Here is a 15,463-nt window from a genome sequence, read left to right as displayed (position 1 = left end):
ACTATTGAATTTTCCAACTGTGAAGATTTTATTTCAGCAAGAAGGATTTTTTTTTTTTTCCAGAACAAGAAAAGGTAAGAACTCTTCTGCCCGTAAAACAAACACCTTGCTATTCATCAATGTGATTTCATTATCTTACTGAGCCATTGCTTCCAAATGGCCTTCAAGAAATCATTTGAAGTACAGTGAAGTGTTTGTCATAGAGTCAGAACGTTCTTGGCAATCCAGAGAATTGCTAGATTAAGTTTATCCAACAGCCTGAAGTAGTAGTATATACACTTATTGGAAACACATATAAACCAGGATTATTCCTCCTCTCCCTGCCCCACCACCTATGCAATAACATCCTTAAACTTATCTCAGCATATAGTAGGGTCTTGAGGTAAAAGCATACCATATTTCTGTGGACTTTTAAAGCTGTTCATGCCAGCATTATAGTGTTAAGTATAAACTTAAGTCCTTATGCTGTAAAACTAAGAATTTGGGGTAATATTTTCAGGTGCCAATGGTATGTTGCTCAGGTTGTTACAAACTTCATGCTGCTGAAGACCTGTCCCTATTCCTTTCTGGGAAACACTTATCAGAGATGGACCCTTCCAGGTCTTATGTATGTGGGTTAAAGTCTCACCGTCATTACTTTTTAAAATTTGGGGTTCCCCTTCCTTGATTTCCTTCTCCTGGCCTGTGCAGCAGGTCCTTGTGCTGGCAGCTGTGGTGCAGATGTGTACAGATGTGGTGCAGATGCAGCCCGTGCTGAACTGCAATGGCCAGCAAGTAACTGTATCTTCTTTAGCAACTTAACCAATGCAAAGCGACCATAGTTTTAAAATATTTTGTTTTATTAAATGTTTAAAATAACATAAACATATTAACAATTTTATGGCTGAGGTTCTCATAATTTGTGACTTTATCATTTTATCTGATTTGAGAGCTCAAAAGATTACACCTTAACATTAGAAACTTTGTAATTAAGATTTATAACAGTAAGTTGTCTCATAGCTAACAAGAAAATAGAAATAGCAGATAGAACCATATAAATTTTTGACAGTGGGAGCGTACATATTTTACTATAAACTGGTGTCTGCCAAGATTATGTATGAACAAGAAACTTTTGTAAGCAGTTTCATGTTAATCTGAACAAACCAACTCAAATCATAGTTGACATTTAAGCAATAGAGAAAAGTGGGATAGTACATCTTTAATTATTCCCCAAATACACTTTTTTCTTTTTTATTTTTAAATTCTCTTCAGTAAGTCTGTACCACCTTCATACCAATATTTAGCACCATTTAATGGACTATTCACCATTTAGCTTCTGCGGAAGGTACAGGATGGTGTTTACTCTGCATTAGAATAATGGGTCCAATTACAGTAAAAGTTCATCCTTGCTTTCTGTGGTAGAACGTCAATGCTGGAAGAGCAACAGCATGCTTTTGACCATGAAGCTGTAGCTTATTTACAAACAAAAGAATGCCCCCCTCCCTCTTTTCCCAGTTGCTTATTCATGATGATGATTTCATTAGTAGTACTATAGGTTAGGTTTCCTTTACACTGGAAACTAGGATACATTTTAATCACTTCATCTTTAATTGGAACAATGCATACCAAACAAACACAGCCTGGCCTTTCAATATGAGCTCCACTGTTTTTACCATCTCTGTATGTTGTATGAGAAAACTGGTGCTGAAAGATGTAACTATACACCCAGACATATATAACCATGTTTTCTTAAAAAACGTGAAGTAGCAAATCTCTTGAGGAAGTGGGTAATGTGCCAACAACCTGTATTATACCAGTATGCCTGTTACCCCCTCTGCCAAGGAAGAACTGTGTTTTCTCAATGAAGCTCTTGGGGTAGAGGAGCGAGGTTTGTTTTTTTTTTTACCAGACGTGCTGAAGATAAACAGCTTTGGTCGTCAGTCAAAAGGTAGTTTAAGCTCAGATTAATTTTAGGAATTTTTTTTTTTTTTGTTATCACAATTTAATACAAGAAGAGATACTTCTTAATTGCAAGCTTATGCCAATTGCTTTTTGGCAGTGAAATTATATTAGGTGTTTCATTGCTTTTGCACAGCTGTTCATAGCTATAGCCTGCAGACTAGTGTACATGTATAATATTAACAAAACGTTAGTACATTGGATTCAGCAGACGTCCATGTTATTTCTGTAGAGCACTGCAGGCTCCTGACACGGCGATGTGGTAGATGCACTGCAAGTTCATAGTGTACAATCAATTACAAAGGATAATCCCTTGATACTGTTTGTGGCAGATATTTTGTTTTGTGGCTGTGCAGAATGACTGCCAATACTGTTCTCTATGCTGCTTGTTGGTAGCTGGGGGAAAGGACAGAGGAGCCTTTCAGTTCATTTTCTTTATTACAAGAAACCAAACTGATAACAAAATGCTGACTGAGTGTGGCAGCTCATAGTTCTCTGATCCTTTTAGTCTCCCTTTCCTGGTCGAGCTGGCTGCTCTGTGCCTAGCAATGCTTCTGCTATCTGTGAACAGAGGCAGCAAGTGCACTCCTAGTCCTCTCTTCTCCCCACAGCATTCACCATGCTACCCCTGTAGGGGAAAAAATACCCCAAACCAACCCAAGTCCTGCTTCAACCTTATAGTTGTGAGTTGTTCACGCTAATTTGCGCACAGTTACCACAGGACCTCCAATTTAACTTAATAATAACAACTATATTTCACTTTTCTTTTGTCAAAAGCTTGTGACTATAGATGAAAGAGCGAGAGAGAGAATAGGGAAGAAAAGAAGCGCTGTCACTTGTTGTTTTCTTTTAGATGTTCCCCCCAGGGCTTGGGTTTCTTCAGAGCAAATACAAATACAGTGGGGAGCACACAATAAAACATCAAAGATAAGTAAGTCACTGCTTGAGGCAAGAAAAAGTTCTTATACTAGGTCCAGCTTTCCGTGAGGACAGTCATGACTGGCAGCCAAAGGCCACTGCCACATGTCAGTGTCTGCATTGAGGTTTGTCTGAAATATCTCTGTGGTTCAGACAACCACTTGAAAGCATATTAAGCCATGGGAAAATGCATTAAAGATTCAAATTTCACTGCATGTTATCTCTCTGTTAAGGAAAACTAACAGCTTGATCCCCCTCCAGGCAAGGCCAGAGCTCTGGAGAAAGCTGCTGGCAATGCTGTGTGGGCTATGAAAGGTCTCCAGAACAGCAGATGCCATCTGCAACAGCTGTGTTTCTGCAACATCCCAAGCAGCTCCTGCTGGTTTTTCAGGGCTGAGTAGTAGCTTTGCTGTGACTGTTACCTTCAGCAAAATGCTGAAGAGCTTTAAAAAGTGATACCACCACTGTGAAACCCGAAGCATCTTTTTGCACATGCAGAAAACAGGTCAGGATAATGTCGGGTGAGCAAAGATACATCTCAGACTTGTTGGGACAATAGAGACAGTGCAAATAACTATGAATGCCATCAGGCATACGTGAGGAATGCATGGCATGACCAGCCTTGGGGAAGGGAAGGCAGGACACTGTACTCATAGTAGGTCTGGTCTACATCAGTCAGCTGTTGTATGTGTAACAGGTCTGCAGTATTTGAATTTTCTGAGAGACTCAGGTTTTTGTCTATCATGTGCATGGCCTGAGACTTATGATCCTCTTAGATGTGGCTTCTTTTTGTACATAAAGCAGGCACTTAAAAAAAGAATGTTAGGATATGAGTTAATATTCTTTCTTACTTTTAAAACAAAGTTAATTTCAAAGTAATCTGAAATTTTGTTTTGTTTTTTTAGCCTTTCATATGAGTAAACTGGAAGCTGGCTGATGACCTGCTTATTTACTTGAGGGAATGAAATCTTTCTAGAGGAATCCCAACAGCAACCTCCCTCACTCTGCAAAGTAGCTACAGTCTCTACATTTCCAGGTTAGCAAAATGCAATGCAGCTAACCTTCACCATATACACTGCTATGGAAGCTTTGCACGTGATATGTCTGGTATCTAGCACCTGAACCCATGGCTCCTGGTTTCCCAGGCAGTGACACCTTGCTAATGTGCAGTGCACAGCATGCACTGCCAGCTTTCTGGAGTTGGAAAACACATAGCTAACAACCAGCATGGTTTCACTTTGAAAGTATGTTTTCAAGGCAAGAACTTGGAAATTTTGCATTTTGTAAACTCGATGTTTGACCTCACTGAGCATAGATCAGAATTAACGTGTGACAGACACATGGGCCTTGGCTTGGGAATGCCAGAGTCCTGCCATTTTAGATACCATGTTTCTGGTCACGTTCTGCTGCATCTTTTGGCAGTTGCCTGAAACCAGACCTCTGGGGCATAAGGGGGAAGATTAATTTCTTTCACCTTTAGAAAGACTTTTGAACCAGCTTGGAGGCCTATGATATAAATATACTGTCATCTTAACTTGCTCTTGCCTTCAGTGGCAAAAAACAAGGACAATTTTTGAAGAAAGCCGGCTTTGTAAATGCTCTGCTTTTCTCAGTTCTCAAAAGAGCAACTGTGTCATTTTTTGTGGCATAGCACTACTTTTTCAAACAGCTAACATGACACAAGACTAGAGAAATTGGATGCTGCATTGTTTCAAAAACTAGCTGTTGGAAATTCTGACAATCTTAAAGTGCTTTTTCAGTGTTATCTGAATAAAAAAATATTCCAGTATTAGGTTTGACTTTGAAACATCAGATAGCACGATAAATTTGTTGCTGTTGCACTAAGGCTGTTGTTGCACCAGCTACTTTGAAGAAGGTTCTCTCTCCCCACAGGAATTCATACTTCACTAGGGGAAACAAGTATCTCCTATAGCCATGAGCGTTAGGGAGATCCTTGGGTTCCTTTCAAGCTGCAATGTAGGACAAAATGTGTTACCTTCACAGTGTATGTTTAAAACAGAAGTCAATGAAACCTCTCCTACTGTCAACAAAAACAAGTTTCAGACTTCTAACTTCTACTGACAGGAAAGGCAGCAGAATTGGCCTGATGGAATTTCCTCCATACGTGTCTTTACACTTTTTTTGCCAATAGAAGTGATCAACTGCAAAGTGATTGAGCTGTAATGAAAGCGGGAAAGCCAGTATCAGGCTCTTTTTGAGCTACCGGGAGAGAAGTTTTCTACAGACAAATCCAAGGGGGAAAAGGACCTATTCCTCAAAAATAATAAAGAGTTTCTGAATTCTTCTTCAATCTTTTAAGAAGTCTACTCTTCATTTTCTGAGTAAATAGAGCATATTTTCAAGCCAAAAAAAATGTTCAAGCAAAAGTGATAAATCCAAGAACAGGGTGTTTTAATAGACTGCAGCCTTAACCACAGAGAGAATAAATACCTCTCCATAAGCAAGCAGCTCATGAGTGAGTAGAGTTAACACAGGTACATGAACTCAATGCATGTCTTCAGTTATGGCTTGAAAGTATCAGTCCTCAGTAGCAATATCAGACAAGATCTGAAAACTGTTCAGTGTGTTCACTGGTCTAGTGTAACTGATTCTTTTCTCCTCTAAGTTTTGAAAAACTGAAAATTTGAAATGGTGTTTTTTCTATAAGGTATTATGAAACAATAGCCTCTTTAGGAAGACCTCTTACAGGTTAATTTCCTTGACTGGGTCTTCTCTGATGGCATCCTTTTCTCCTAAGGTAGTATGCTTTAAATTAGCCTCTTTTGAGGAAGAAGATAGGATTAGGAGAGCCTAGGTAGTACATGGGAAGACAGTGACTTTGGTTAATCCTTACTCTTGCACATCAGACTCTAGATGAACGGTTCCAGCTTGACCTGTTCCTAAAGCTTCATTTATGGCTTTAAAAATTGGCCTGGTCCTATGGAAGAAAGACCACCATGTATTAAAGCATAAATTAAAATAAAAAATGTGAACATACAACAGTGCGCAATAAATGCAGGCTGCTGTTGGAGGGAATAGATTTTTATGCTACTTTCAGACCCCGACACCCATAGTTGCTGATTAGAGGAGATGGAGGTCCTTCTGGAAGAGGCTGGTTGCTGATGGACGGCTTCAGTGCCTGAGGGTACTGGATGCCCTGAAGTAGGAAAGGAACTTGTAGCAGAGGCTCACCACAAAGTACCAGATGTTTCGAGCCATCTGTGACCTTGCAATGAAAATGCGCCAGATGATCACAAGGAGGGTGGTGTTGAATGCATATCGGATGTTCCTCAGCCTGAGAAAGATAAAGAGGCATCTTATGGAGGAAGACAAAAGCACAAAAAAACTTAGCAGCTTGCTTCGGTTGCTACAGGTAATTTTATAAGAAATCCTATATACAAGTGGCCCTTGGGCTTTTTGCCTTTCCTCTATTGGTGAAGAGACTGTGCCTAAGATGTCCCTACCATCTTGCCAACGACTGTGTTGAAGTTATGGGATAGTTAACAGAATAGGTGGAATACCTTTATTGCAAGTGTCTCTTGTTCTATGTACACTCATTTCAGACCAGAATAGACACTGAAGTCATACAGAGAGTTGTTTTTTTACTGATAGTCTAGGTCCAATACCTTGTGCTTTCATTTGATGAGTAAGGTTCTTGGTTGAAACCTTGTTTTTAATGTTGGGAAATTACTCAATAACTATAAATGGTCTTCACTTTTGCAGTACTGCAAATAGGCTATGAGGTAGTTAGTGGCCTTTTACAGAGGTTTCTATAGATCCTTTAAAAACGAACAAACAACTTTTTAAGGATTCCTTCATAGGGCAGCAGGCTGTTTTATGCTTCTAGTATTTACAGTGCACAAGAATGTTTTTTCTTAAAGGAAAGAACAAGGCTCTTACTTCAAGAGAGCTGCTCTTCCTCCTTTTGCCTGCACTTGTCAGTAAAAGGGCTGGAGAAGACAGGAAGAGCACAATCCTTAACTGAACAGGGGAAGGATAATCTCAAATTGCTCATCCAGGTTCTCTTAAACTGCCACCAGGGATTGAATGCATAAGGCCTGCACTGATTTTGGAAAATTTTTGTCCATTCCTCCAAGGAATTAGAAGCTCCAGCTTTAAAATGAAATCTAAAATCATACAAATGTCTGAAGTTTTTATGCTATGTCTTTGAATTGCTAAAAAATTCTAGGAGCTTCACAAAATCTAAATTTGACTTGTATTTTTCTATTGTAATTCTGAATGATGAGGAACTTCTGCATTCATTTATTCCTCTTCTGCATTGTAACTTAATTACTTGGTCATCTGCTGGGAAAGCATAATATCTAGTACCTAATTGTTAGTGTCATCAAAAGTCCTCTTTCTTACGGGATGGAAAAATGAAATACTGTCAACCCTCTGCCCTAAGAAATAAGCTATGTTCTGTTTTTTTCCATATTATTCAACAACAGTTATGACAATGTAAATAGAACATTTTTCCTCAAAAGCCATTCAAAGTAGCCAGGAGCTCTTGTCCTTGTCACTGGATATGACTTACTTTCGTAAGTGCTGCCTTGCTGCTGGAATGCCAGACATGTCCTCATTTAGCAGGTACTTCTTAGCACCCAGGCAATAGCTTTCAATGTATTCTGACCAGTGCAGCTGACGAACATCGAAGTTGTATAACTGGGATTTAAAGACAAAGAGCAGAAGTTAAACACCAGAGTTCAAAACAAGTTCCCTTTAAGCATCAATTCTTTGCTGACTTACATTCCTCTGAAGTTATTAAAGCCATCAAGTTTCTAAGAACACAGGGGCACTAACAAACTATATTTCACAGCTGTCGATTGGTGTCTTACCCAGCTGGGAATGTGGGAAAAGCAAGGAGAAATTTAGTGCTAACTGGCAGATAAACTTGTCTTTCAGGTGCATAAACACATGTATCTATACACACATATGCTATACACACATACACAAAATTGTGGAAAAAAAATGGCATTCCACTCAGATAAATAGATTAATCCAAAAACCTCCACGCAGTTTTTAATGTGTCACTAAAGTTATGTGCAGATAAATTAATTGGACATTACGTCAACAGCTGCCTCTGCGTCAGTATTACTCTGTGTTGTGCTGCATTCTCTCTCAGCATCTAGACTGACAAAAGTCCAAGAAATAGGTTACTTTGCTGTTTGGCATCAACAAAATCTAACTGTAGAGTTAATTACCCCTGAAAAATTCAAATGCTATTATTGGAAAAATTGTTAGCAAGCTCTCATGTGGTTGTCTGAGAGCAAAGAAAAGATCTGTAAAGAGGAAGAGGGATATTTGGAGAGAATGTTTTTGTTTAAACAAAGGAGTGAAGTGAATGGCATTTCTTATTTACAGGGTCTTACAAGGGAAGATACTCAGTAAAGTATCTTCCTTTCACCTCTATGCCAATCCACACGATTTGCTTTGGTGCAAGAGCTTTGGTATCAGACCAGCAATAGCTGAGCAGAGAGGGGTTAGCTAACTCTGTCAAATACAGGGGATTAGCTACTGCACAGATCCTGGTGTGTCTGTCAGATACATACAGAAATGTGCGCTACCCAAAAACTGTCTATTAATAGCCTGAATGCTGCTCACAATGCAGCAGTGGTAACACGGGACGTGGTTCATCTCATAGAGTTCTCATAAGCAGCTTGGTAAGCCTGAAACTCTGCCCAGCTTGCACTGAGTCCTTGATGTTTATTTCTTGTTTATCTGCCTGAGAACCAGCTCCTATCCTGCCATTTATGTTCTCTCTATTGTAGTCACAGCAGTGCCACTACCCTTAGAAGTTAGAATTTGCTGCATACTCTCCCTCTGCAGATTAGGGGAGAAAAATCTTGATTCTACTACTCAGAGTCTGTGCAAGAATTTAATAATGTGAGTGAGACTAGTTTGATGTGAATGCCTAAGTATCTCTTTTCAATGAGATACTGACCCAAGGTGTGTTCAAGTTTATCACAGAACTACTCTTTGTGTTCCTTCAGTCTTTCAGTTACAATCCCATTCTTAAGGAGTACTATTTCAAACCTATAAAGACTACAGCAGGGCCTGACATACTGCAAAGTAATTGTTCTCTGGGGACTTAAATCTAACAGGAACTTTTTTCATGTTGTTCAGGGTAAGACTCTATATATTAATTAAGTTTTCCCTGTGCAGTGCCCATTACAACCAATGTGGATGAAAATGCCAAAATCATTCAACTATTTCCCATCTAGATCTCCCAACAAAAGCTACCGACTGCCAGAAGAGATGAGGGAGAAGGGGATGTTGTAAAGGAGGTTCCTGGTTTTGCAAGAGCAAAACAATTAGAAAATTAGGATGAAAAGATAGTGGGAATACTTCACAGTTTTTAGTGATTAATTAATTACCATGAAAATCCCCAAAACACATATCTTTGCATTACCATTGATGCTGTCTTTCTGGGGCTCCTGTACAGCACATGAGTTAACATGGTCACATCATACCATGAAAGGGGATGCCTAAAATTCTTGGGGACCAGAGCTGTGATGTGAAAACTGGAACTGACAATTTCTTTTCAGAAAGAGAAATGTCATGTGTCCATCAAAAAAAGGAATATCCTTAACTTTCCTATCCACTGAGTATTCCAGTCTATGTAGCCAACCACATGGCAGGTAGTAAAATGGCCACTGCTACCTAGGATGCCTTTTACTTCTCCAACTCAAAGGCCTGAGTACAGCTGGGTCACTGGGGATATAAAGTTATGTTCCCTTTGTACAATCCATTTTGTCTGTGGAAACAAATCCAGATTGTTTACAGGCCAAATAGAAAACTGACAGCACAAGGCAGAGAGGGGCCATGTTAACTCAAAAGACTGCAGTGATTGACCTGTCTCAGAAGAAAGAGCAATACACCTCAAGAGAAAACATTCTCCTGTAATAAACAGAAGGTTTCTGAAACGTTAATAAAACAAGGGGGAAATAAATCATTTCAAGCTAAAGTCAGTTCCAGTCATCTAGGTGGATGTCACTCATAAGCTTAGCAGTAGACTAAAAACAATTGCTGCAGATGAACAGAACTGGTATTTAGCAATCCATATTTAAGACATGCTTACCTTTTTGTCCTCTGTGTTAAGGTGACTCATTAACATATTCATATTATCTGAAGACCAGTCCCAAGACTGGGTGGAGAAATACTGCAGGAGCATCATTGACTTGTGAAGTCGATTGATGATCTTCATCATTCTGAAACAGAGGAGGAGAGTCAGAGGTGGATAAAAAGTCTGACCTTATGCAAAAGCTGTCAGTTTGCTCTGTAGGTGTTTTCACCAATCCAGATGAATAGGCATTGCATATCCTGATGAGCACTGCACTTCTGCTCACCAGGCCGAGCACTTGCTCAGCAAGTCTAACTGCTCCAGCTGAGTCTTGAGCCTACAGCTCCCCAGCTTTTATTGTTCACTGGAATGTTGGGCACAAACATGCATTTCCCAGGGCAGGACTCACGCCTAACTTACTGGCCTGAACTAAACAAGGGTTGGAGGCCATACCTACATCATGTACCATGTGTGAGGGGAAGAGCCCATCTGAACTGATATGAAGTCTGCACAGGAGATTGTAAAACCACAAAGGTATAGTCCTTGCTACCCAAGGTGGGTACTTATCTTTCTACCACTCTTCTGGTCTCAAGCCTGAGCTGGCTTCTGAAGCAAGGCTCTGATTTTTGGAGTTGGCTTCAGTACAGAGGTGACTGCATCTGCAGCATAAATAAGCTTTGAAATCAGTTGCTCAGCTTCAGTTTTCAGATAGAATTATAGAATTGTTTGGGTTGGAAGGGACCTTAAAGATCATATAGCTCCAATCACACCCCCTATGGGCAGGGATAACTTCCACTAGACCAGGTTGCTTAAAGCATCATCCAGTCTGGCCTTGAATATTTTCAGGGATGGGACATCCACAGCTTCTCTGGGCAACCTGTTCCAGTGCCTCACCACCCTTATGGTGAATAATTTATTTCCAATATCTAGCTTAAATCTACCTTCTTTCAGTTTAAAAGTGTTACCGTTTTTCATATCAACTATGTTCCCTGATAAAGACTCCCTCCCCATCTTTCCTGTAGGCCCCATTTAAGTGCTGGAAGGATCCTATAAGGTCTTCCTGGAGACTTTTCCAGGCTAAACAACCCCAACTCGCTCAGCCTGTCCTCACAGGAGAGGTGTTCCAGCCTTCTGATCATCTTCCTGACCCTCCTCTGGACTCACTTCAACAAGTCCGTATCTTTCTTATGTTGGGGGCTGTAGATCTTGATGCAGTACTCCAGATGGAGCCATACCAGAGCAGAGCAGAGGCAGAGAATCACCCTCCTTGATCTCCTGGTCACACTTCTTTTTATGCAGCCCAGAATACAGTTGGCTTTCTGGGTTGCAAGCGCACATTGCCAGGTCATACTCAATTTTCAATCCAGCAGTACCCCCAAGTTCTTCTCCTCAGGGCTGCCCTCAATCCATTCTCTGTGTAGCCTGTAGAGATGTTTGGAATTGCCCTGACCCATGTGCAGGACCTTATACTTGGCCTTGTTGAACTTCATGAGGTTTACATGGGCCCATCTCTCAAGCCTGTCAAGGTCCTTCTGGATGGCATCCCTTTCCTCTAGAGTATCAAGCACACCACTCAGCTCAGTGGCATGCTTTTCATGTCTTTAGGCTTCTTTAATCTCTCTCCCACTAAACTAGAAACAAAAAAATATTTTTTCTTAAAAGCCATTCCTCTCCTTGCATAATATATTGGCAGTTTGGAGCATTTTTTGTGTCCTTCTGTATACAGGAAAGGTCTGATAGCGTGCACTCCTGGTGGATGACCCTGAAAATCATCCAAGTGCACAAGCTGCTTTTTTTTGGGGGGGGAGGGAGGTGGTGGTGGGGAACTGTTTGAATGTCTTCCTGGAGTGTGATTGCCCCGATAAAGATGAAAACCACTGCAGGAGCACAGCTGCTTAACTGGGACTTTGGAGATGTAGGTTCTGGTCTCTCGTGTGTTTTGGCCTTTTTGTATTATTCATTTTTTATATAAAAGGGGATGACAGTAATGCTATCCTACCCTGCACGATTATTTTACAGTTGTCCCAACGGTCATGAGTACAAAAGCCCTCTGGGAGGTGGTTGTTTTAAAGTGTGATGTGCAGTACTTGGTGAATTTTGAGAGAACACCATGTTCTCTCAGACTGGATGAGGGCAAGAGAAAGGCTGATTTCTGTGGAAAACAGAGCTGTGTTCGTAAGAAATTTTTAGCTGCCCAGAGGGTAACACAGTTGCTGTGACAAATAAAAAGCGGCAGTCTGGGGAAGAATGGTGCCAGGCCGGCCTCTCCCCATGCAGATGTGACTGCCACAACGACAAGCACTAAGCACAGCAGAAAAAGACACAATGAGTACATCAATTCAGAGGAGAACTGCACAGCTTACGCAAAGTGAATTGAAAGAGCACTAAAACCTTACATAGACACTCCTACTCAGAATTAAAGTGGCTTTCATTCTAGAAGAAAAGCACACCATCAGATTAAGGGAACCTTCGTTCTGAATAATTATGTGCACATTGATTGAATGCAGTTTATCTAAACTACTGTAAAATTACCTTAGATTAATCTTTTTGATTGTGCATGTGTAGGCAAGTACTATGGGGCAAAGCTTAGCGAATATTTTAATACCTTTTAGGAACCTGGGAAACAGTATATGGCTAGATTGCAAAGATCTGAAGTAGCCCCTCAAACTGACTCCCTGAAAGCCAGCAATATCTTTAAAGTGCTTAAAGTTAATGGAATCTATCAGAAAAAAAATTATAAAAGAATCAACTGTATGTCCCTGCTCATGTTTTGAACATAGACTGTCCACGTGGCCTTGTGTCAATGTGGGCAGAATAAGCTCTGATTGTAGATCTAGCCAAAGCATCATACCTGAGTGCCTAAAAGTGAGGGTCAAAAAGAGAAATGAATAATTTAAAGAGGTATGTATGGAAACTGTGTTTCATGCTGACTGATTGAGCTCAAATGTTGTGACCACATTCAAAATATTTATTAATTTGGATGAAGGAATGGTCCACTGAAAAAACATCAACCAAGTAGAAACACACTTTTCTCCAGCCTCTGAGAAACTATAGCAAAGACTTCTTATAGAAAATCTCATTCTCCACTGTGGAGGAACAGAGAGGAAAAATATGAAGTATTAGCTGTCACTGACAGCCGTATTAGTTACACTTCAGAAGTGCATCTTGTCTTCTAGAAAACTATTTACAGCAATGATTTCTGTATTTGCTCCCAGAGTGAGCCTTGCATGAACAGATTCTCAGCTGCGACATATTGTCCCGAGAGACTAGTAGTGATATAAACCACATTATTTACAAAGTCATACATAGATGGATGTGCAGCAATAACAGTTAGCTGTTTAGGGCCATTTTGCTAGATACCTTGCAATTCGTGTGAAATGAGCTAACACTTAAAGTAAGCTTCTCAGGAGAGGCAGTAAATATAAGTCTAAAGCTGAAGAAGGTGACTTTTGAACCTACCCTTTGGTAGATGGGGTACAGTGTGTGAAAACTACAGGAGGAACTACAACTGAGTTCCCACCAAGTATCCTGCAGTTCAAATTAGTGAAGGTTGTAGACTGGTCCTGAATAAATGGCAGACTTGTGAAACCGTAAGCAGCTCCCAAATAACCTATTGCATATAATAACTCATCACATTATGATGAGTTGAGTACGGAGACAGTAAAGAACTGAAGCCTGATTCTTGGCCCTGGCAAAGAAGTTTCTCCTTTCTGCTGGCAAATGCGGCATAAGGTCATGGAGAGAATTCAAGAAACTGCCATGAAGATGGCTTGTACTTCAAAAGATGGGAGTGACAGGTGGGAAGACAGTTAAGCCTGGATCCTCTGTTTACAGCAAAGGGAAAAATTAAAGGGAAACATTAAAACAGGTTCAGTGACACATTCAACTTTTTAAATTTGAATGTGGTTTACTGCCCTTGAAGCATAAAGGTCTGATATTTAGGTAGCTGTGAAAAAAAAAAAGAATGAGCTGCTACTTTGCTTTCTACCGCATTGCGGTGGTACCTCGATGAGCTTAAGTAGTGTGTAAAAAGAAAAGGAGAATTACATTTTAAAATAAAAAATAAGAAAAAGGACTCTGAACTTACAAGTTCATCGCTGCATCGTGTTTGCTCACATCACAGATCTGAAAGTTCAGATTAAGAGATCTTTCTCAGCTTGAGTTAATGCTGAGCTCTTTGAAATTTAATTACAGTATTGCAACCAATGTCCACTGGCTACCTATGCCGATCAACTTTATGAAATGTCCATTGTAACAGCAATGCCAAAATCTCACTGTTGCCTGTTTCAACAGAACTTTGAGATTCCAGCCTATTTTTCCTCATATTCAGTTTACCTTTATTTCTAGGGTAATTCTTGCCCCCTGGATAACTGGAAGTCTTTTTATGGACCAATTTCCCTCTGTAGCAAAACATCTGAGAGAAACCAAAGCGTTACATCAGCCAGGGATCTTCCTGCAAACAGCTAAAGCCAGCTTTCTAGCAAGCAGAAGAGCACAGAGCAGTTGACATGGAACACAATGCTGGCACACCATTCTTGTGTTGTACAATAAATTCTTCTCTGTGGTGGCAGGGAGGACATTGGCTGAGTTATGTTATTTACATCAGGATTCTTCCCACATGGGACATGTGTGCCCGTGTTCCTCTGAGCCATGACACTGCCAAGGCCCAAATACCAATTGTAATGGTAAACTGTCCTCATAAATAAAATTCAGAATTTTTTCATACTCGGAAACGTCCTAGATTTCAGGGTGCTGATCCAGTGCTGGCAACTGCTAATTATGCCATCTGATTTATGGGAAAAAAATATTAAAATGTTTTAAGCCTTGCCAGTAACAAGTCCTTGCACAAACTTAAGTCTTTACTCATGACAGATAGAGACAATCGTATCAGAAAGTTGCAGTGGTGGAAATCTGGCTATACAACATAACTTGCAATACTCTTCTGCTGGCTTGGGAACCTCTGGAGCTTGTAAAGTTCAGTTTAAAACTTGTGCTGTCCCCCAGGTACTGGAATGGGTGGGAACCCTAGGCTATGCTTAAGTATGGCCATATGCTTCCTTTTCTTTATGAGCAATCTCCTCAAGACAAGGCCTGAAGATGGGAAGAAGATCAGGGATCCCAGGCTGAGGCAGCCAGTTCACAGAACTTGTTAGAGATCTGCTCTCCATAACAGTGGTAGGTGTGTGGGAAGCTAAAGGTGTGTGGTTTCTTACCTGGGCTTTCTCCCCGTGAGCCTCATGTACAGGTCATAGAGTATGGCTGGTGCCTTGTGACTGACAGTTATCCAGTACTGGTTTATCAAGTAGTTGGACGTCAAGTGAGCATTGGGTGTTCGGAAGGCCTGCTCCAGCGGGTTCCTTTTGAACGTGGACATGACATACTGCTCTGTAAGGGAACAGACATTTAACTTAATATCAGGCACTTTATTTCAGCTGAGTTGGGCACAACGATACCAACACACTGCGGTAAAGCCCAAGTTACAGTGCTTAACACATTTATCCTACAGTTTTGCGAACTATGTCAGTGCAGGCTGGAAAAGGTCATCTC

The 15,463-nt window shown here is 40.5% G+C and overlaps 1 protein-coding gene across 3 annotated transcripts in view; it reads right to left on the bottom strand.

The window, feature by feature from the left end:
* Nucleotides 1-818: 818 nt before the first annotated feature.
* Nucleotides 819-15,463, bottom strand: part of FAR2 (fatty acyl-CoA reductase 2) — a 152,592-nt gene continuing 137,947 nt past the window's right edge. For all 3 annotated transcript variants that reach the window (XM_065034192.1, XM_005510514.4, XM_021298406.2), the window contains exons 9-12: nt 15,130-15,301; nt 9,935-10,064; nt 7,391-7,518; nt 819-6,151 (exon numbers count right to left, since the gene is read on the bottom strand). In XM_065034192.1, the coding sequence (XP_064890264.1) occupies nt 5,989-6,151; nt 7,391-7,518; nt 9,935-10,064; nt 15,130-15,301 (593 nt within the window). In that variant the 3' untranslated portion in view covers nt 819-5,988. The remainder of the gene's footprint in view (nt 6,152-7,390; nt 7,519-9,934; nt 10,065-15,129; nt 15,302-15,463) is intronic.

This window comes from Columba livia, chromosome 1, assembly GCF_036013475.1.
Source record: "Columba livia isolate bColLiv1 breed racing homer chromosome 1, bColLiv1.pat.W.v2, whole genome shotgun sequence".
In the NCBI taxonomy this organism is placed as follows: Eukaryota; Metazoa; Chordata; class Aves; order Columbiformes; family Columbidae; genus Columba; species Columba livia.
Note: the sequence above shows the minus strand (reverse complement) of the source record. Positions and strands in the feature narration are given on the sequence as shown.